Source organism: Myotis nattereri, assembly GCF_964212035.1.
Source record: "Myotis nattereri genome assembly, chromosome: 9".
Taxonomy (NCBI): domain Eukaryota; kingdom Metazoa; phylum Chordata; class Mammalia; order Chiroptera; family Vespertilionidae; genus Myotis; species Myotis nattereri.
In genome coordinates, this window is record NC_138084.1 from 59,943,499 (window position 1) to 59,967,312 (window position 23,814).

General features: G+C 39.1%; 1 protein-coding gene across 1 annotated transcript in view; it reads left to right on the forward strand.

Moving 5' to 3' along the window:
* DEUP1 (deuterosome assembly protein 1) overlaps positions 1–18,810 on the forward strand; it is a 74,558-nt gene extending 55,748 nt beyond the window's left edge. Inside the window, exons 11-14 of the mRNA XM_081098908.1 lie at positions 2,543–2,566; positions 5,896–6,092; positions 11,281–11,395; positions 17,871–18,810. Coding sequence (XP_080955034.1) covers positions 2,543–2,566; positions 5,896–6,092; positions 11,281–11,395; positions 17,871–18,047 — 513 coding nt within the window. The 3' untranslated portion in view covers positions 18,048–18,810. The remainder of the gene's footprint in view (positions 1–2,542; positions 2,567–5,895; positions 6,093–11,280; positions 11,396–17,870) is intronic.
* Positions 18,811–23,814: the final 5,004 nt, after the last annotated feature.

Here is a 23,814-nt window from a genome sequence, read left to right on the forward strand (position 1 = left end):
GAAAGCAGGTTTCTGGGGTTTTGTTTAGCTTCTATATTTGTAACAATGTTTCAAACTGCAAGCTCAGAGGCTGGCAGCAGCAGGCGGGGTACGTTGGAGTCCTCCGTCACTGAAGCAAGCAAGCCTCATGTTTGCTTCAAGCTGCCTGGCTGCCGGCCGCCATCTTGGCTGTCAGTTAATTTGCATATCGCCCTGATTAGCCAATGGGAAGGGTAACAGAGTGACACCAATTTGCATGTTTCTCTTTTATTAATGTAGATGTGGTTTTTGTTCATTAATTTGTTGATATGTCACAGACTATGGTTGGCAGATATTTCCTAATATTGATCCACCTCTGCATTCCTGGAGTAAACATTGTTGGTCATTGGATTCAGTGGCTCGGGATGCTGTAACAAAGTACCACAAACTGGGTGCTTCAAACTTATTGTACAGTTCTGGAAGCTAGAAATCCAAAGGGGTCCACAGGGCCATGCTCCCTCTGAAACCTGGAGGGGAGGGTTTTGCTGGCCTGGCTATAGCTTCTAGTGATTTGCCAGCAATCATTGGCAATCCTTGGCTTACAAATGCATCTCTCCACTCAGCTGTCTTCACATGGCTGTCCTGTTTCCATGTCTTTGTATTTTCCCTCCTAGCATGTCCTTCTCTGTATCTAAATTTTCCTTTTTTCTAGAATACCTGTCATAATGGATTAGGGCTTATCCTAATGACATCATTTTCACTTGATTAGCTCTGTAAAGATCCTATTTCCAAATAAGGTCACATTCTGAGGTATGAGGGGTTGACAAAAATACAATCCTTAAAAGCTATACTTGAACAATTTTGATGTATTGCTGGATTCTATGTGGTAATATTTTATTTAGAAATTAAGATCTATATGTATAAATGATATTTGTATATAGTTATTGTTTTTTCTACTTGTTTTAACATTATGTGGGCTTTATAATATAAATTGGGAGCTTTCCATCTTTATGAGTGGACTAAAAGAGTTTAAGTAATATTAGAAATATCAGTTCTTTAAAAGTTAGAAAGAATTTAGCTGTGAAACCATCTGGACATTGAAGTTTCAATACAGTAAATCTTCAATTATTTTTCCATTCTTTTTTAAGATACTTGGTGTATTCAATTTTCCCTTCTCCTTAGGTTTTTTATCTTGGTTTTTTCTTGTTTGAAATTTGTATTTTTCCATGAAATCTTTATCCATTCCAATTTGTTTCCTTATTATCAAAGGTAATAATATCCTACAATTCTTTTCATCTCTTCTACATTCTGTGTTTATGTTCCTTTCTTATTCCTCAGCTTGTACAATTTATGTCTCTCTCTCTGTTTTCTTAAATCTGACACACAATGGGATTATTTCTTTTATTAGTATTTTAAAGTAATAGCTTTTAGATTTATAAACCTAGATTAAATTTTAACTCTTGCATGTATTTGTCTCCTACCAGTCTAGGCTCCATTTATTTCTCCTTTCTTTGACTTTCTTTAGCACTCTTAGCTGTAAAATATTTTGAATTATCTTTTTTTTAAAAAAATTTCTATTTATATGTATTTTTGGCTCTTCAGCCATAGAATTCTTTAGAAATGAAGTGGATTATATTTAATACTTTTCCTTCATAGAGTGTTTGATATAGGTTAGGGCTCAATAAATATTTGTGGATTTATGAATCTCACCTGTAGTCTAAGAAGCATGAATAAATTACCATGGAAACCATTGCTAATATAATTAAAGAGATTAGAAGAGCCTCATTTTGTCTCACTTCCTACGTGATCTCAGTCCAAATAGTTGTTGCTATTCCTTGATTAAAAAGCATTTGAGTTTCTACTTGGTGCAACATAATTTAACTCACAATTATACTTTATATCATTCACTATTTTTTCATACATGTTAGTTTAAACTACTCAATTTTTTATTGTATTCTCCATGAATGGAAGGTCTCTTTTTCATATTTAATTACCTCTGTAGCACTTAGCACATACATATACAATATAAATTTGTTTAAAGATTGGTTAATTGGATATCATAAAATGGAATACCATGGATGTATGGCCCTCAGTGTGATACTTATTAAAATAGTAGTTAGTTGTATATACTTTATGTATGACTATAATTCGTAAAAGAAGTTGATTTTATAACTGCTCCCTATTCTTTGTATGTGAAGATTTAGAATCGACTTTGATAACTGAAATAGTCAAGCCTCTCCCCAAAGAGAAAAATCTCAAGTGTCTATTAAATTTTAAAAAAAGAGTTTAGTAGAATTCTTTGCTCTTTAAGAGTTTACAATCTATTATGTCACTTATTTAGCACTCAGTTTAAAGATGTCATGAAGAAAACTCCTACCTGTTATGTGTTAAATTCATTCCACTGTTATATTATTAGTTAATATCTTCTGAAATAATTGAAATGAACAAGTAAATGCAGAATTAAATCATTAGTGCTGAAATTTTACATCAGACAAGGAAAAAAATATGTACATCATCATTTTTATGTCTTTTAAAATGTGTGGTATTTGGATAATATTAAAATAGTGTTTTTTTTCCTTTCTAGACAAGTGAAGTTACTGATATTAAGGTAAGTTATTTCTAAATAGCTGGAGCTTTAGGAGCTTTCCTGCTCGACTGACTGTGAAGGTCCCTGCTAATTTACGCTCAGGAAAAGGACTTCAGAAAGGCACTCACGGTGGCAGGAACAGCAGGCCTGCGCCAGCACTGCCCAGTGCATGCTGGGGCTGGGCAGCCCCTCTCCTCTGGAGGCTGTGCTGATGGATGGACCACCCGGTCTGCAGGTTTTCCTCAGGCCTCAGTGAGATTCTTGGAATCTGTGCAGAAACTCAACTGCATGGAGAAAAGGGAGGTGTTTAGCTTTATTCTGCTCCAGGGCAGCTAACAAAGAATCAAGTCTATCATGGTAATGTCTGTGATTCCATATTTACTTGACCTGTACTTATAGTTATTAAAGTTTCTCTCTTTTCAAGAAAGTGTCATAAAACCAGATTTAATCAGGACTCAAAATGTAGGGTAATTTTTAAGACTAATTTGCTTTTCACTACCCATAAAATTTTCTAAATAAAATAATAGCATAACAAATAAGAACCCTCAGAAGTACCTAAAACAGCCTGAAAAATCAGCATACTAACCATAAAATATGACTAAAGCCAGTTCTGTATAAATTCTTTGTTAGCCTAACTACTATTTTTGAACATACATGAATTTAAAATAAGTGCGCATACAAAATACTATTATTCAGACACCTTGTGAATTCAACTGGCCTAATGAGAGTGTGTAGGCACCAGGGGTTTCGCCATTTCAAGAATAAAGAAATGGATTAAAACTGTAGAATCCTAAATTTTTGAAGAAGAAAAAAGAAATTGAGATAGGGGCTTAAAAATAAGCCATCAGAAATACAGAGGTAGAATTTAAGCAATGCCTATTTTCACATGATAACCATCTAGTGAAGGATATATTCCTGAAATTGCCAGAGAAGTATTTAAGAAACACATGAAATGAGAGAGGTCAAAACCATTGTTGTCAAGGAAAATGGAATATGTTTTTATTTATTTTACTTTTTTGTTTATCCTCACCTGAGGATATTTTTCCATTGGCTTTTAGAAAGAGTGGGAGAGAGGGGTGAAAGGAAAGGGAAGGAGGGAGAAAGAGAGGCAGGAGGGAAGGGGGAGGGAGGGAGAAAGAGAGAGAGACAAACATCCATGTGAGAGAGACACATCGATTGGTTGCCCCCCCGCACATGTCCCAAATGGGGCTGGGATAGAACCTGCAACCGAGGTATGTGCCCTTGACCAGGAATCGAACCCAAGACCCATGAACTGATGCTGTAACTTCTGACCCACACTGACCAGAGCAGAATATGCTTTTAAATATAAATCATAAAAATGCATTAGCTGTTTAGTTCTTCCAGGCCATGCTCACAACACTTGTTTAAATATGGTACATTTAGAAATTGTGGGCTTTTTAATAAATCATTATTATTATCCTTAATTAGCTTAACACTGGGCCAAAAGGAGTCACAGATTAAATCTAATTTAATAAGAAAATGCTTGAAGAAAATTATAATTGAGCAGCAGAGCATGAAGGATTATACATTTTGAATAGTAGCTATCTTTTTACGAGCAACATTCTGAATCTTTTCCATGACCTCTTCCAACCAGATCTGCTCAGATGAATATTTCCCTTGTGAATTGCAACATTATATAGGACTCTGCCTCCTTTATATTTATCACAAATGTACTCTAATTTTAGAACACACAATCCTTTCTCTCTTAAAGCAGACTCACATGACTCTCTTATCTGCACTGGTGTAGCTCTGTGGAGGCATACTATAGGTAAGGGCTTAACAATCAGAGAAATATCTCTGATGACCTTCCTTCCCAAAGGGCACCATAGCCCGAAAGCCATGTAAGTATATCCCCTTTCTGTATTGTTTTGGGGAAGTTTGCCCTCAGGAGTGTTTCCTTTCATTTAAAAGTGAGACCTTTATGCATATTTATAAGATGCTCTAATCCAGCGGTTCTCAACCTGTGGGTCGCAACCCCTTTGGGGGTCGAATGACCCTTTCACAGGGGTCGCCTAAAGACCATCGGAAAACACATATATAATTACATATTGTTTTTGTGATTAATCACTATGCTTTAATTATGTTCAATTTATAACAATGAAACTGGGGGTCACCACAACATGAGGAACTGTATTAAAGGGTTGCGGCATTAGGAAGGTTGAGAACCACTGCATCCATTAGGTAGTAAACAGAAAATGTAGTAGGAAGGCTTATCCTTTGAAACAAAAACCAAAACAAGTAGGTAAACATTTCGAATACCTAATATGTACTGATTTTAATACCTAAGGTGTCATGCCACGAAATGCACTGAAAGCCTAAATTTAGAAACTTCTAAATGAAAGTTCTAAGCCATACTACTCATCTATAGTCTTATAGGCGTTTAACCATAGGAATTTGGAGCGTCAGAACAGATGTCTCATACATGGTACGTTTTTTATGCTAAAATACTCCAACAGTAGAGAACTCTTGTTTAATTAGCAACTGCACAATTTACAGATATTCGAATCACAGGACCAGAAAGGAGAATGTAGTGTCATTTAAAGCATGTTTATGTGAGAATATATAACGTTTTTTAAAACTTTGGGAGAAGAAAAGTTTAGTCCCTGGCTAGGAAACTTCTTACAGCATTTAATTCAAACAGCATCAGAAATCTTTTTTTTTTTTTCTTGCTCTAAACCTCTCATCTTGTGATTTAAATATGTTTCCTATTCTCTTCTGAAGACATATTAAAATTGGGTTGCCCATATCAGTTAGTAAAACTTGATCATGTAACTACATTGCTCAATACTGTATGGTACTGCACAATCTCAACTGTTAGATGAAGGGTGTAGAGTGGTCCAGAATCAGACCCCAGTCTGTATGGATTTAGTATATAACCTGTTGTATCACCCAACAGTGGGAAACCAATATAGGATTTTCTATGACATGTGTTACTTTAATGAGAAAAAAATTTCAAATTGAATCTATGTGTCAATTAATAATGGAACATTACTACTAATGTTCATTATTAATCAATACCCTATAAACACAAAACCCTTAAATCTAGCCAACTTGTTCTAGAGATAGAGAATACGGTGCATGAGTGAACCTTTTTCTCTGTTGGAACATGGGCCGTAGTGTATGTGTTGCTTTTATTGCAATGTGTTCAGCCGCAGCTGTCACTGTGTATCTGTGTCATGAGGAGGTGAGGGTGGGAAATGGCATTGAGGAGGGACACAGAATAGAGCCACATGACTTGACTCAAATGGAAGGGGTCTTTCCAAACGCACAGAAAATATGCATCACTTACGAGGAACACTTTTTTCAGTGATGGTTTCTTTTCTTCTTAGAGCATGGAGTGCCTTAACAGGGAACATTCAAGGTACACGTCCATTAACAAACTGGAGTATGAAAATGAAAGGCTCCGGAGTGATCTTGCAAAACTTCATGCCAATGGAAAACCAGTGTGGGCTAACCACAGCACCTACGAAGAACCGGTGCAGTATGCCTATCAAAACCAAATAAAAATAGAAAAAAATGAATATAGGTATGCTGGCTCCATTGTATAAGGGTATGAATGTATGAACATGGCATTGAAATTTATCTTTAAACAATTCAAATTATAACTTTACACACTTCCTCTTCATTTTACATCTTATTTCATAGTGATAAAACAATAGTGTCGGTACATTGTTTCATATGAAATTCTGTGTTGTCAAAAGCTTTCAAAATATAACAGTGAAATGGGTAGACTGCTACCGTAAATTAGTTACAAAGCTGAACCTGGCACGCCTCCCCCCCAAGACAGGACTGATTTTCAGTTATGGTAGCCAGTTCACATGGGCACATCTTGCTTTGGGTGGAAGAATCTAGTCTGTAATATAGAGCAAACCCTTTGCAAAGTGCTTCCCTAATCTGTGGACTCATTTTTCCATGGGTGTCATCATGACCCATGTCTATAGTCTTCTCACTGTGAGAGAAAAGCAGGCCCCTAGAGATACTATAAAGGGTCTCCCTAGGTATGTTAGAGCAGCCATTAGGTGCAGACATTGTTTCCTAACCTTGTTCGTTGGAAAAAACTTTGAAAGCCTTAGATGAAGGTACCAGGTGTTGTTAGTTAAACAAAAAGACAGGTCCTCTGCCTTGTATTATTTTTTAAAGTTTTCTATTGTTTGGATTGCCCCCTTTTTCTCTTTGTCAAGCGGTACAGAATGTGCGAAAGGTCCTGACAAAAACAAGGCAGTAGGGGATGTAGAAAGCAGCCTAAGAGGTAAAGTGCTCAGCAGGAAATGATTTAATAAGCAGTGTGGACTAGCGTGCCTGCTGCAAAGCCTGCGTCCTGCCATTCTCGTTTGCTGCGAGTTTCATTAAATTTGTTTTAATGCCTTGTCTGATTTCAGTGTTCTCCGGTGACCTGGTTTTTAACAGAAACAGCATTTCAAATGTTCCAAATAAATTATCGCCATGTAACCGGCACTGTGGGGAGAGTTGTTGAGATACAAGGACGATGAACTCACCAGTGGAGAACTGTACAGCACATACCCATTACAGTTAGCAAGTGAAACATGAAGTATTCTTTCTCTTCCTCACAGCACAGCTCAGCCAAGTCAAAGAGTAAAAGCTATATATCAATTTGTTAGACATTAAAAAATCCAAAAATTCATATTATATTTACATATCAATGGCTGATGCAAAAAGGTCTTATTAAACTAGTTGAGAAAGGAAAAGGCTTTTAGGTAAAAATATAGGAAGATAATGTTCCACAAAATGTTAAAGCCTGTACTCTAATTTTTAGCCACTTCCTGCTTTTAACTAAAAAGATTTGTATGATTCAGTATGAAAATAAACTTCAATGTACTCAGGCAGCTCAGGTTTTGTTGTTGCTTTTCTTTTCTTTTCTTTTTTTATATTTTATTGATTTTTTACAGAGAGGAAGTGAGAGAGATAGAGAGCTAGAAACATGGATGAGAGAGAAACATCGATCAGCTGCCTCCTGCACATCTCCTACTGGGGATGTGCCCGCAACCCAGGTACATGCCCTTGACCGGAATCAAACCCGGGACCCCTCAGTCCGCAAGCCAACGCTCTATCCACTGAGCCAAACCGGTTTCGGCTGTTGTTGCTTTTCACTCCTGTTAGAAGTGATACGTTTTTCATGCTCATCCACTTAAAACGTGAAGCATTTTACGATATCCCAAAGGAATTTCTTTTCAATAACACAGTAATTTGGCACTTTAAAAACATGTATAAATAAAATGTAATTTAATTGGGTGAGGATGTATTGAATATTTTTTTTAAAAATTTTAAGTTAGAGTTTGAAGCTTAGAATAATTTATAAGCTAATTTGGAGTCGTGGGTGGTATCCAGAGCTATTAATATATAACTAGTTTTAATGGCAAGTCAATTTTGTAATAAGTGGAATTTGATCTCTAAGATATATATATATATATATATATATATATATATATATATATATATATATATATACTTACAAGTGAAATTACGTACTGGAAAAATTTTAGTAACCAACAAACATTAGCCATTCAGATAGCTTCAAGTCTAGTTAATAAAAGTTTCTAAAACTAAAAACCCATATAACCAGGTTTGTCATAACCACTCTCACAGGATCCCTTGTCAAGAAACAGTCATTTAGAGGCGAAGCAAGGTGAGAAAATTCTGTGCCATGGTGTTATTCATAAAAGCAAAACATAGCAGGCTGAGCCATTCTAGGCCAGGAAATAATGAGGAGCCCATAGAACAGGGAGCATTGTGTGCAGTGCTAGCAGGTGAGGCGGGAAGCAGGTAATCAGCGTAGCTGTGCAGGGCTCCTGCCCCATGCTGGGCACATTATCCTGTAGCCTGGGGAACACTGATGCAGGGCCAGGAGTGGATGAGCAGTCAGACAGCTCTGAAAACTGTGCCACAAGCTGACTCAACTCTCCAACTCTCAAGCGGGTCCAGTTTTCCCCAACAGAGCGATCAGATCCTGCCCTCCTGGCAACTGCAGGCAGAGGCCTTAAAGAGGGCCGGTGGAGACGATAATGGAAATAATTTTTAAGATGGCTATTACACTGATCTACTTAGCATTTTATGCCAGGTGGTTTTATGAAGTATTTGAATAGCTGGATTCTAGAAGAAGGACGTGTCCGTTATAAAGATGATTTAAAGCAAAAGCACTTTACTTCATAATGTAATCTTTCCTTTCAATCTCTGCATTTCATTGATCTTACAATAAAAAGAATGTTCCTATATCAATTTTAGTCATTAACACCATCAAACTGTATCTCTGCATCCAAAGGAAAATGGATAATTGAGATAATTATTTAGATAATTTAGGACAAATAATACTTTCCCAGAAATCTCTGTATAATTGAGATTACAGAGAGAATTTCTTGAATCACTTCTATAATTATCTCACTTTTGCCACTGTGCTTTGAAGTATAAATGGTGGCCTCAGTCCAATGGTGCAGCTGAAGGTTCTATGCAGATGTACTATGCAATTGTTATAATTCTGTTTGACTGTGGGATGTTTCATCTGATTGTGCACATCATAAACCATGTTATTTCAGCTTCATTTGTTGTTTTGTTTCCATGGTAATTATGGTTTGGGAGAATGAATTTTAAAAAAGATGTATTTCAAGATAAGTAAAAATGGGACACATGTTGTGTTTGTTTTTATGGACTAATTTACAGATGCTTCACTTAACTTTTATTGCTGTTTGTTTGCATAGCTTTGAAATGTTTGCTGTTTGCATAATAAGAAACAAGTCTATATAGATGGTCTTTGGATGAGAACAGGGAAAAATGATGTACATTTTTTTTGAACTGTGTGAAATTAAAATAGGAAAGCTTTGAAAATGGTTCATCAATACCTGTGGAGAGACTGAATTAATAGTAAAAGAAAATAATTTTAAGTTGAGGGGATTTTTATGTTTTCATGGTCTTTGATGATTTTTATTCAATTTTAAACCCCATTTTCATGAGTTAACACTCAGAAATTTATTTATTTATTTATTTATTTATTTATTTTATTTATTTTTTTTTTTTAGAAATTTATTTACTTAGTCCCAAACAGCCCATACTGTTAAGACCTTTTTGGGTAAAATTTTAGGGTAAATTGGTTTGTTTCTTTGTTTCATTATTCATTTGTTTAGTCAGCATACCAAAATTTAAAACCTCACTAGTATTTTATTCAGTTTCATTTTCAACCGTATATTTTAACACAAACAGCAAATTCTGCACTGTGCCTTTCATCCAAATTGTGGAGGTCAATTCTCATAAACACCTTTTTTTATACGTGGAAACATTCAACTAACAGATAAAAGCACCTGCTCAAGGTCAACAGTGTGGAGATGCTTAGGAGACTATTTAAATTGAAAAGATGCTCTAAAGTATTAATTCCTAAAGGAATGAGAATGACTTGTTCTAGAATTTTTAAAAAGTATAATTCTGTTAAGAAAGGCAGTGAGGTTACGTAAAATAGAAAAAAATTTAATTATCTATTTAGAACTGTCAAGGGCAGTATTGTTAGCTGTTTTGAGATTTTTCTCAAACTGGTTTCCATGTTATTTAATTAAGTGGCAAAGAGATACAAAAGTAAAACAGAGAGGAAAGCAATGTAGGCAATAAGGATGACAGGATATTTTTATCGATTACTGTACAAAGTTTTCTGTTTCATTATTAATCATTCTAAGTCTTTTAAGTTAAGTAGAAATTATTCATCATGAAAATTATTTTCAAAGAAATACCTTTTATATTTTATACTAGAGGCCCAGTGCATGAAAATTCGTGCACTGGGTGGGAGGGTGTCCCTCAGCCCGGCCTGCCCCCTCTCACAGTCCGGGATCCTTCAGGGAATGTCCTACTGATGGCTCCCTGTGGGGAGTGGGCCTAAGCTGCTGTCTGGCCTCCCTCTGCGGGAGGCAACCAGCCGATCAGGGGAAGGCACCGCCCCCATCACTCTGCTGCCACTGCTGACACTGCTGGCTGCTGCAGCTGCCTGATCCTCGGCCCAGCCCTCGCAGCAGCTGCCATCTGTGGCTTGCCTGAGCCTCGACTGGGCCCTCACAGCAGCAGCCGCCATCTGCAGCTGCGGCTTTGTCCGGAAGGACGTCTGGTCTAATTAGCATATTACCCTTTTATTAGTATAGATTTATTTTTATTTTTATTGCCCTTAATTATTTTTCTGTTTGTACTGGGCCCTTATCTTGGCAGCCCCTTCCCTTCCATCTGCTGTTGCTTACACTCTTCCCATCTGTCCCTGTCTTCGGCCCCCCTTCCTCTGGTTCCACACCTCTTCCATTGCCTTTATCTCCCTTTGCCTCTGTCTGCTCCCAGTTTGGAATTATTTTTTTTAATTGAATTTATTGGGGTAACATTAATAAAATTATATGGTTTCAGATGTACAATTCTATAATACATCATCTGTATATTGTATTGTGTGTTCTCCACCCCAAATCAAGTCTTCTATCACTATCCCTCCTATATCCTTTTCTACCTGCCCCCAACCCCTTTTCCCTCTGGTAATCACCATACTGTTGTCTCGGTCTATAAATTTTGTTTTGCTTTGTTTGCTTAATCTGTTCGCCTTTTTATCAAAGAAATACCCAGATAACAAGACCAAACATTTGGTGTATTTTCCTCCAGTTAGACATCAGAGAAGTTAAAATCCTTAGCTACATAAGCAAACAGGTGCCCTTGGTAGCAACATTAACAACCATTCCTTGTTTTCTTAGGCTTAGCCCAGACTGCGAGCCAAATAGAAGTGCAACGCCTCCGTTGCCACCTTTGCCGTTTCAAATTAAAGAGATGACAAGTCCTTTGGTTAGTGATGAAGAAGTATTCCCACTGGTGAGTTGCAGGTGCTGGATTTTTTTTTTTAAGAGGTGATTATGCTTACACTGATACTGATATACTGATGTGTACATAGTTATTAAAAAGGCGTTGCTGCTTGAGTCGTTTGGCCATGCCTATCTACAAAAGAAAAGAGAGCCATAATGTTCCATGAAATATGTCAATCAATGGTATTCACCTCTAGAGCAGGCCAGAATTACTGTGACTTCACCCCTGGACATTCCATGAGTCCTCAAGGATCTCTATATTTTAAAGAGCTACAGGTGATCTTTTGTGGCCGTTTAAAAATCTTTTCTGTTGCTCTGACATGCATACAGAAACATGCACAAATCAGAACTGGACAGCTTGATGAATTATCACTAAGGGGGACATCAATGTAACTACCACCCATGTAATAGATAGGACAGCCGTCGTACTCCAGAAGCCCTCCTCCCCCGCCCCCCTCCAGTCACATCTTCAACTTGCTCCCAAGATAACCATTATCCTGACTTGTAATATAATAAGTTAGTTGTGGCCATTTGTAAATTTTATATAAATGGTATGTTCTTGTGTTTCAGGCTTTTTTTGCTCAACACTGTTTGTTAGATTCATCATCCATGTTGTTTTACATACTATAGTTTATCTATTTTTGTTAGTCTATAGTATTCCATTGTATATAAATTCTGCATGCAATGATACGACAATGATTCTACTGTTGATGGACATTTATAGCCTGTGTGGGGCTATTACAATAATGCTACTGTATGTATCTTTTGGTGCACATGTGTATAATTTCCATTGGGTGTATATCTAAAGAGTGGAATTGCTAAGTAACAGGATATGCATAAGGTCAGCTTTAGAAGGCACTGCCAAGCTGCTTTCCTAACTATTTGAGTTAACACATGAGATAATGTGTGTTTTCTTTGTTCTATATTTTTTCCAACATATGATAGTGGTTGGTCTTTTTACATTTAGCTTTTATGGTCAGTGATTAGTAACATCTTATTGTTGTTTTAATTCTTATTTCTCTGGTGACTACTGAGGATGAGCACTTTTTCATTTATTTACTGGCCATTCTAATATCTTCCACTGTAAAGTGTCTCTTCGATTTTCTTGCCTAGGTTTCTATTGGATTATCTTTAACCTTATTAATTTGTAGAAGTTCTTTATATATTCCGGATATAAGCCCTTTGTTGATTGTATGTGCTGAAAATATCTTCTCTCACTCTTACTTGCCTCTTCACTTAATCTTTTTTTAAATTGTTGACAGTATTACAGTTCCCCCCAATTTTCCCCACCCCAGGCCTTCACTCACTGTTGTCTATGTCCATGGGCTGTGCATGTATGCATATAAGTTTTTTGGTTAATCTCTTCCCCTCCCCCTCTGAGATCTGTCAATCTGTTCCATGCATCCGTGCCTCTGGACCTATTTTGGGTTTTTGTTTTTTAATATATTTTTGTTTTTTCGTGTTTTTTTAAAAAAATATATTTTATTGATTTCAGAGAGGAAGGGAGAAAGAGATAGAAACATCAATGATGAGAGAGAATCATTGATCGGCTGCCTCCTGCATGCCCCAACCTGGACACATGCCTTGACCGGGAATCAAACCATGATCTGTTTCATAGGTGGATGCTCAACCACTGAGCCTCACTGGCAGGGCTGGATCTATTTTGTTCATTAGTTTATTTTTTCCATTAGATTCCACAAATAAGATCATGTGATATTTGTCTTTCTCTGACTGGCTTATTTCACTTAGCATGATAATCTCCAGGTCCATCCATGCTGTTGAAAAGGGTAAGAGATCCTTCTTTTTTATAGCACCATATATTCCATTATGTAAATGTGCCACACATTTTTTTATCCATTAATCTACTGATGGGCACTTGGGTTGTTTCCAGATCTTACCTATTATAAATAATGCTGCTATAAACACAGAGGTGGATATATTTTTTGTGATTAGTGTTTTGGGATTCTTAGGATATATTCCTAGAAGTGGGTTCACTGGTTAAAGGGCAGTCCCATATTTAAATTTTTGAGGAAACTCCATACTGTGTTCTATAGTGGCTGCACCAGTCTGCATTCCCACCAGCAGTGCACGAGGGTTCCCTTTTCTCCACATCCTCGCCAGCACTTGTCATTTGTTGATTTGTTGATGGTAGCCATTCTGGCAGGTCTGAGGTGATACCTCACTGTAGTTTTACTTTACATCTCTCTGATGATTAGTGACATTAAGCATTTTTCTTATGTCTATTGGTTATCTGTATGCCCTCTTTGGAGAAGTGTCTATTCAGGTTCTTTGCCCACTTTTGTCTTCCTTTTGCTAAGTTGTATGAGTTCATTATATATTTTGGAAATTAACCCCTTATCAGATGTAAAATTGGTGAATATGTTCTCACATTTTGATCATGGTTTCTTTTGCTGTGCAGAAGCATTTTTAGTTTGATGTCATCCCATTTGTTTATTTTTCCTTTGTTTATTTTTTTATGAGCACAGTTCTTAATTTTAATACAAACTTATGGATCTTTTTCTTTATAGTTAATATTTTTAGATGTTCTATTTAAAAATTTTGCCTGTCCCAAAGTTATAAAAATACTAGAGGCCTGGTGCACAACATTCGTGCATGACATTCATGCACATCATATTCATAAGCCAGCAGGCGGACATCCCCTGAGGGGTCCTTAGCGCTGCCTTGGAGGCGGGAGAGGCTTCTGCCACTGCGTCTCTGTTCACCAGCTGTGAGCCTGGCTTCTGGCTGAGTGGCGCTGTGGGAGCGCACTGACCACCAGGAGGCAGCTCCTGTGTTGAGCGTCTGCCCCCTGGTGGTCATTGCGCATCATAGCAACCGGTCGTTCTGCTGTTCTGTCAATTTGCATATTCACCTTTTATTATATAGGATTATACTATGTTTCCCTCTGGAAGCTTTGGCTCTTTACTTTTCATATTTAGATCTTCATCTAGAATTAATTTTTGCAAATGGTGCAAGGTAGGATTCTCAATCTTTTTCCCCAGGTAAATACTCACTTGAATTTATACATGTAATCCAGGCCTGGAGATTCTTTCTAATTTATTTGTATTTGAAATCAAAATAATGTCAGTTTGTTTTCCTACTTTCAAATCTTTATACTTTTTTCTTTTTCTTGCCTTTTGTACTGATCAGGACCTTGGGTAAATGTTGAGTAGTAAAACTGGTATTTCCAGCACCCTTCTCTCATTGTCAGTTGCAAAGGGAAAGTTTCCAATATTGCACCATTGTGGTATTTGCTATAGACAAAGTAAGGCAGAAGGATAATATGTGGTTTGCTTAAAATACTGATTAGTAAACAATGCAGTTATCAATGTCCAGAACATGACCATGGGAGTGGGTGCCTAAAATGAAGTGTTCCTCAGGATTCTGTTTTTTAACTTCTTTTATTTGCATCTCTTGGATGATTTCAACCAAACTTGTGGCTTTAATCATTATAATTTCCAAATTTATATCTCTGATCCAGACCTACCTTCTGAGATCTGGTCTGATATATCCACTGTCTACTTGATAATCTGAGTCCCTAGTCACCTCTAGCTTAGCTTTGTTCAAAATAGAATGCATTGTTTTCATTCATATATTAATTCAAAATTCAGAATCTGTGCTAGAACCTGGGGAATCACAAATAAGTAAGACCTTATCCTTAATGGGCTCCTTTTGCTGTTTTCCTTTCTCAATACAGTGGGGCCTTGACTTACGAGTGTCCCGACTAACGAGTTTTTCGAGATATGAGCCGTCTCTCGGCCAATCTTTTGCTTTGAGTTGCGAGCTAAAATTCGGGTTATGAGCCAGCTTCAAATACCCCACCGCTAGTTGGCACAGCGAATGTCACAGTGAACGCCACAACATCAGCCCAGCATCCCGTGTCTCACTCGTTCACTTTTTGATTTGACATATGAGTAATTTGTGTTACGAGCTCCGTCATGGAATGAATTAAACTCGTAAGTCAAGGCCCCACTGTATATGGCATTGATGTCACCTAGTCACTGACGCGAGAATCTAGGATATTGTCTGCCTGAGGTCAGTCAGGGTCCCTAGAATCTGAGATGGAGATTCTTGTGAAAGTGATTTATTGAGAGAGTATTCTCAGCAGAAGAGAGGAGGGAAGGAAAGCTAAATAAGAATGAGGTCTCAGTTAAGATTGGTCTAGCCCAGTGGTTGGCAAACCACGGCTCTTTGGCCCCTTGAGTGTGGCTCTTCCACAAAATACCTTGTGCAGGCGCGCAAGCACAGTGCAAAGTTGACTTAAAACTTTCAGTAAAGTTTATTAAGTTAATTTTAGGGAACGTTGTGGAGTGAAAGAAGATGTAGTGTCGAGGACTGAGAAAGGTATGTTGAGATGATTTGGACATATAGAGAGGATGAACGAAAGGAGATAGACGAAACAAGTATACAAGACGAGTGTGGATGGGAGAGTTGTAAGGGGTCAACCTCAGCAAACGTACCTCAATCGGATTGAGGACATTTTTAGCAAAGGCCAGCTTAGGAGTACCCTAATTAAGTTAATAACAATGTGCCTACCTATACAGTTTAAGTTTAAAAAATTTGGCTCTCAAAAGAAATTTCAATCGTTGTACTGGTGATATTTGGCTCTGTTGACTAATGAGTTTGTCTAGCTTGATCTCACCAGGAGCTTGGAGCATGGATTACACGACAGAGTTGATTCCCCGGCAGGACAAGAAGTCTGGTGTTTTGTGCCCTTGTGTCAATCAGGCTTGCCTCTGAGAGGGAATGCCCTGAAGGAGGGATTGCAATGAGGCAGGAGGCTCCAGTGCAACTGAGGGCAGGTCTCCAGAGAAGTGGCGAGCTGTGAGCTATTAGCAGTCAACACCCACAGTGCTGCAGGGTAGATGCACCACCTGGTGCAGGGGAGCCTTCAGCATCCTTTCCATGTTGTTCATTCTTTTCAGGCATAGCTTCTCCAAGATTCTGAATGATCATAATATCTGGTTAGAGCTATAAACTACTTTCCTTGAGGCTGCAATTGGTCTCAAGGACTTAACCGATACGCACCATCTCCTCACCCATCTAGATTCCCTGCTCCTGTGCTTCTCTCGTAGTGATAAAAATTCAAGGCGCATTAGTTTGTGCTGAAGAGGAGATATGTGGCTATGCTGGACACCTGAAAACACCGGGTGAATCCGGGTGCTTATGAGGCTTGTCTTTCACTCTCTGGAGTCTGTGTTGTCTTGCCAAGCCTTCTACATGCTTACCACTTCTTGTTCATCGGGTCTTAGCATGATGTTAATGTTAATAGATGATTGATGTCTTATAGTCTGTACTCCTTGGAATGTTCAGGTGGCCCAGGCTCCTTCAGAATTGACTGTAACAGCGTCATTAACATAACACAATAGTGGGGCAAAAACATGGGCGTGCACTGTTGTCTAGGCGAGGCCATGTACGTGCTAATGCTGCTGGCCCTGCTCCTTATTATTAAAAGGATGCATTTGCCAGATGAACAGCAGCATACCACATACCCAAGGCTGTGATATTCTATTGCAGTAAAGATACTGTGTGTCTGGCCCAGCAGCTACAGCTGGGGCCATTTCTTGGATAAGATTGTGGTACTTCACTATCGTCTGCCACGACCCATACACTTTGGCGGAGGCCAGACTTGTGAACTAAATCTCCTTCCCTCCCCCTGTGACAAAGTTCACCTGCATTCAAACTGCTGACTCTCCAAACTCTTCATAAAGTCCCATTCTTCCTAATAAAACAAAAGTTGACCACAGAACTAGAAGGTTTAAGTACAAATTTCCCCAATTTATTTTTAATTAACTTAAAAATTATTTTTAATGAGCACTATAAAATTACTTAATATCACCCTTTATTCCTCAGCCACAGATACTGTGTGTGTGGTAGGGGATAAAAGTAAGCACTACACAGGCCACAAACAGTTAAATGAGCACTTCCTTATTACCTGAAGGATGGAACTGGGCACCCAGCACTGAGACTTTCTCAGCTGTAATTGGACAAACAAGATCCCTCCCAGCCTATGGCCCTCCCCACTCTTCCGCCCTCCTCAGCTAAATAACTCCCTAGCAGCAGTCAGCCCCCTTGTAAAGTAATCCTTAATTATTTTCCTCTATAAGCTTTCTTCGTCCCATTCTACTAGAATCTTATTCAGCCTTTTTAGGGTTGCCTATTTTCAGATGAAAATCATTGGCTTTGCAAATCAGTGGAGTATGTTTTAGGTAAGTTTCATGGTACCTGTGTTCTCTCTGCACCTGCAGTTGGACACTGTAATATTCACTTCTAGAGCTTTTTTATGTATCGTAGCTGTGATGTTTTAGCTCCTTGCCGATGTCATTAGGGACTGCTTTACACTGGTAGAGGGAATTCAGCTTAAGGTATGTTCTTTCATTAAGGGTTGCAGTGTTAGACAATATTTCAGGGCTGAAGAATGCCTGGAAGTATGAAAATTTAAAAAGGCTTTGTGCTCCTCGGCTAACTTGTCTTTCTTCCTTTAGTCTCCCCCAGACACGTCCTTCCCAGCGTCCCTGGCCACGCAGCATTTCCTCATGGAGGAAGAGAAGCGAGCAAAAGAACTTGAAAAACTTCTAAATACACATATTGATGAACTGCAAAGACATACAGAATTTACTCTCAATAAATACACCAAGCTAAAACAAAATAGACACATATGAGCTTTCAAACTTTTTTTACTTGTTCCCCCACCCCAACAAAAAAAGCTCTGGCAAAATATTTACAAAGCTGATTAATGAAACTGAGAAATTTTGTTCTGTTTTCTTGAGTAAATCATTTCTGTAAGGCAGCTAGAAAATAGTAAGTATTTTGTTCGATCACGCTATCTGTATATCTGCATTCACATAATAAATTGTTTGGCTATAGAATTACTCTAAAATAAACATCACTACTCCAAAAGAGCACTTTTTTTCCAGTCTAGGAATATTTTGGAATTAAATGTGCAGTTTTATTCCCACTTGAATCATGTACACTGAAACCACACGGAAGGAGGGAAAGGGCAGCACTATATTTATTCCAAATGTAAATAAATCAAGTGCAGCCCAGTTGGACTAGTTTGAAAACTCAAGAATTTGTGAAAATGAAAAATATTAAGTATTTTGAGGTATGTAAACACCCTAAAACCTCTATTAGGAAGAAAAAAACCTAGCTTTACTGTTTCTGCACTCATCTTTGTAATGTCTCTGTTTCAACACAATAGAATATGCTGTGCACACACCTGCAATATGTGTGCCAAATATTAATGCTTTCTTGTCAATACTAGTACTTCATGGACATGAACAAGATAAAGGAAATATAAACCATTGTTGTTATAATACCTCTGTTTTTAATAAAAGAATGAAAAATTCCATGGACTTGAAACCCAAATGTCAAATCTTTATAGAACAGTAATAGCATGGTTGTGAACAATAAAATTCACATTACATATATGCGCGCATGATAATCCATTATTCTTTCTTTAAAATGACATTTATATAAAGATGAAAAAAACCCCTATGTAGTTACTCCAGGTAAGTCCCATAGCTTTTATAGTGGGTTTTTTTTTTTCTCTTAAAGGAAATTAAGCCTCAATGTACTGAAAAGTAAGTCAAGATGTCTTTAGATAACAGGTGTCATTGTTGTGTGAAACTACAGAGCCCTGATCACTTCAGGGGACTCGACCATGTGGATTTCTATAGCTCTTGATCTCTGCAAAAAGCCTTCACATGGCATTGTTCATTTCAACCCAAAACAAGCCTGTGACTCAGCAAGGCTAGTGTCCTTCCTCCTGGAAATCAAGCTGTTAAGAAACCCTCTGAAATCGTGGTCAGTAAGGGAGGCAGAAATGCCCGGTTTCTGGCGCCTGGCTCCAGCTGTCACAAGCAAGCAGATGGTGAATAAGGCTGTACCTACAGGAGCCATGTTTCATAACAAAAACATCAGAGGACTACAAAGCCTTTAGTGTGCCCAAAAGAGCTCCCCGTGAGAAAAATAAGAAAAATCAACATACTTTTTCAATTACTTAGTCATTTCTAGCCTGGACACAAAGGAAATAATTTTTCAGTGTTATCTTAAGACCAGTAGTTTTATTGCTAGCTTTACCCAGTGGCCAGGTAAGTTTCTATTGAATGCGTACAAAAAAACGTTTTACCTAAACGTTAAAGGCACGCTTTAAAATTAAATACCCATTGCATTTTGCAGTTATTTATCACATGTTCTTACAAATTAATATCGTTTTAAAGTATGATACTTTGTAAAACACTGTGTAATATGAAGCGAGAATTCTCGTGATCCGTCCACAAAGTGTTATGAAGACGGGGGGGGGGGGGGGGGGGGACGTCTAGGGGAAAGGGTGTCCCATAAACAAAGTCTAAAACCTTTGTATCCTTACTGCAAATGTAAACAAGGCAAAAGTTTAAATATGTCTATCTTTATAATCCCCTCGATCTGGATGCCACTGCGCTCTCTTCAAGACTAAGGCAGGATTGAAAGCTGGGTGGTGAAATGAAGATCCAGGCTACTATGTTCTTAGAATGTAGCAGTCAAGACAGCATGACCCTGCAGGCTGTCCAGGACTAACAGTACATTTGCTCCTCTGGATTATTATTTCAAGCCCACAGCAAACTTCTTTTAAATCACTAGATTCTACTTCACACCAGCTTTCTCAAAACAGTGGTTTTCAATATGTGTTGCTTAACAATAGGATTTGGTGTTCCAAAGGAGTTATATGCCGAAGCCCAACCTATAATGAAGATAAAAATTAAGCAGCTCTGGTTGAATTGTGAGAGGAGGAGAGGAGGGAGGCCTCCTTGCGTCCATCCCCACTCACTCCCCTCTCCTGCCCTCCACAGACCAAAGGGCTTCCATGGAGCAGTTGGCCCAGACGTCGTTGTGGGAGGGACTGAGGGAGAAGCAGATTTGCTCTGTTATTAGCACAGAACTCATTTTCCTACAGAAACCACGCCAATGGCTATAACCTCCTGCACACCACAAAAGCCAGTCTAGCTACCACACGAGGGAAGGAGTGGAAGGAGGGAAACAGGAGAAAGCCCAGTCCGGCCATTGAACACTACGAGTCAATTCAAAGAGGAAGTGTGCCCTGAGTTCACTTTTGCCTCATAATGGCTTAAATATACACTGAGTGGCCAGATTACTATGACCGGCCAGATTATTATGACCACCCCATCAGTACAATGAAGTGAATTAGTTATGCAAATAATAATAACAATAAAACCTTGAGAATATTTGCTTAGGAAGTTGTCAATATTCAGTATTTTTGGAAGTGTCAATGAAGTACCAATGGGGTAGTCATAATAATCTGGCCACTCAGTGTATACTTTTACTTTTCAGTGATCCAGGAACATACTAACTGGTTTAGGAATTAAGCAAATTTGGGAGAGAGGGGCTGCTGGAAAATCACAGATAATCCCCAAATTTCAGTTAAAACAAAATGACAGGCAAGTCTTCGTATCTGTCAACAGAGCTGCTCTGGCTAAGTGGGCCTCAGAGTCCCCCCTTAACATCACCTGGACACTCAGCCCAACCTGCCTCTGACCATCACCTCCCGCTCTGGGACCGCCATCAAGCTAAGCAGCTTCCACTGCCTAATTATGGAGGCCTTCCCTGGAGATGAGTTTGTCTAGGTCCCTGCTATGCCTCAAACATTCATCTGACCCAAGCAATCTGTAATCAATTGCAGTTTTAACAATGATGTGGAGTGATCCCCTCCCCATCCCGTTATCTCAATTAACATAAATTTCCTCTTTATATATGTGACCCCTGTCTCCTCGACCCATCTGAAAGCTCCTAGAAGAGAGGGCTATTCTTAGGCCTCTATGCCTCCCCTGAGCACCTCGCCCAGGTCCTGGCCATGGGAGCTATTTGATAAATAGCAATCGGTGAGTGGATTGAATCCAGACATGGGGGATGCCTCTAGCAAAGGCAAGAGTAGAAGTTGGGGGTAGTTTAGGGTACAATGACAAAATACTAGACGTAGCAAATTGTCAGCTGCAGAAAAGTGCACAAACTGTGAATTTGCCTGAATGCTGGTGGGTATGGGGGAGGTTTTCACTCATACTTGACCTCACATAGGACCATCTGAGCATCTTCACAGTCCTTTTATACATTTCAACTAATGTCTAATAGGAATCTATTATAGAACATTAGCCATGTGCTTACTGGTTAGAGCCAATGAAACCATAAGAACCCCAGGGCTAGAGCAATGTGGTAGAAACGTAATAGAGATTCGGGCCCACGGACTTAAAGCCCACCTAGCAACTGCAACTCTGTCCAACCCTTTGAACCCCACAGATTGGAGCATCACCAGGAGCTAAATCCTAAGTGATAAAACATTCCAAATTCTTTCCTCCTATAATGAGGCTACACTGTGGCCCAAGGATAATAATGAATGGACCATGGGCCTCCTGAGCTCTGGCTGAGGGAAAACCAAGGGGAAAGTTTTCATGTCCTCCAGGACCTCCCAGGGGGGAGGTCAGGCAGAAACTTTGGCCAGCGCCACAGGAATCAACCACGCCGTGTTCAGAAGTGGAGCACATCACCATCCCCCAACATGGGCAAGAGCGGTCACAGTCTTATAATAGGATGAACATGAGTCTGAGTTAGGCAGATAATTCCTGTTACGGTGACCAAGAATCTGATCACACAGCTGAACTGCCAGCTCATCTCCAATAGCAAGGTTTCAAACAGGGAAAGATTCAGCAGGGCCAAGCATAGAGTGAGGAGATGCTCAGAGCCACCGAGCTGGCCCCATGGCCAGATTAGAAACTGTTAGGTCTTAAAGGTTCTCATACATTTGAACAGGTTAGCTCAGTTGGCGGTAAGGGGTTCTCCATGCCTTAGCCTGTGACCTTAACAAAGCTTCCATTTCCTTATCTGTAGAACAGGCATAATACCATGACCTGCGTCAGAGGACTGTTATGAGGATGAAAGGAGGTAATGAACATAGAGCCCTTAGTAAGGCGACCAGAACACAATGAGAACGGCCCTCTGAGGCATCAGATCTGAACTCAGAATGAAAAACATTCTCAACGAATAATACTATCACTTATTGAAGGACCATGTGCCAGCCACTACAATACAAATTAAACTTGTTTAATCATTAAAAATTTTATTAAGAAATAGTTACATAGCCTAAAGTTCGCCCACTTCAAGGGTATGATTCAATAACTTTTACTAAGTTTATAAAGTTGTGCACACACTTTTTTGGAACATTTCCATCATCCAAACAGACCCCTTGTGCCCATTTGCAGTCACTCTCTGTTCCCATGCCCAACCCCAGGCAGCTGCTAAGCTACTTTCTGTCTCTCTGAGTTACTTAGATGTTTCATATAAATGGATTCCTGTAATATGTAGGGTTCTGCATCTGGCTTCTTTCATTTAGCTTGTTTTTGTGGTTCAGGTTGTAGCATGTATACACAGTTTGTTCTTTTTTGTGGATGAATAGTACTCTGCTGTACAAGTAAAAGGCATCTGATTTACCCACTTCAGCAGCTGACGGACATTTGTTTCCAGCTTGGCAGCTGTTATGAATAAAGTTGCTAGGAACATTTATATTCAAGTCTGCGTGTGGATGTTTTGTTTTTGCTAGTAGATTCCTAGGAGCAGAATTTCTGAGTTACATGGTAAATTTGTTTAACTTTTAAAAGAAACTGTCAAATTGTATTCCCAAGTAACTGTACCATTTACATTTCCACCAGCAGTGTATAAGGGTACTAATTTCTCCATATCCTCTCCCGTACTTGTCATCTTTTTTTTAAGAGGGTCATTCTTTTTTAAAAATATATATTTTTATTGATTTCAGAGAGGAAGGGAGAGGGAGAGAGAGATAGAAACATCAATGATGAGAGAATCATTGATCCGCTGCCTCCTGAACGCTGCCTACTGAGGATCGAGCCCGCAACCCAGGCATGTGCCCTGACCAGGAATCGAATCATAACCTCCTGGTTCATAGGTTGACACTCAACCACTGAGCCACCCAGCCGGGCTATTGTCTCTCTTTTTTATTATAACACTAGGGGCCTGGTGCACAAAATTCATGCACTGAGGGGTCCCTCAGCCCAGCCTGCCCCCTCTCACATACTGGGAGCCCTCAGGGGATGTCCTACTGACAGCTTAGGCCTGCTTCCTGCTCCCCTTGGAGCCAGCTCCGCCCTTGCCCCTCCTATCATTGGCTCCACCCCTGCCCCCTCCAATTGCTGGCTCTGCCCCTTGGCCCCTCCCCCGCCTCCCCCGCCACCTGCCTGGCCAACAGGCCTGGACACTTCAGCAGCAGGGCTGAGGGGACTGGGCACCGCCATCTTTGTGGTAGAGTGATGGTTAATTTGCATATTACTCTTTTATTAGATAGAATTTCAGTGTGTGTGAAGTGGAATTTCATCCTAGTTTTAATTTGTATTTCTCTACTGATCATGTTGAGCATCTTTATGTATG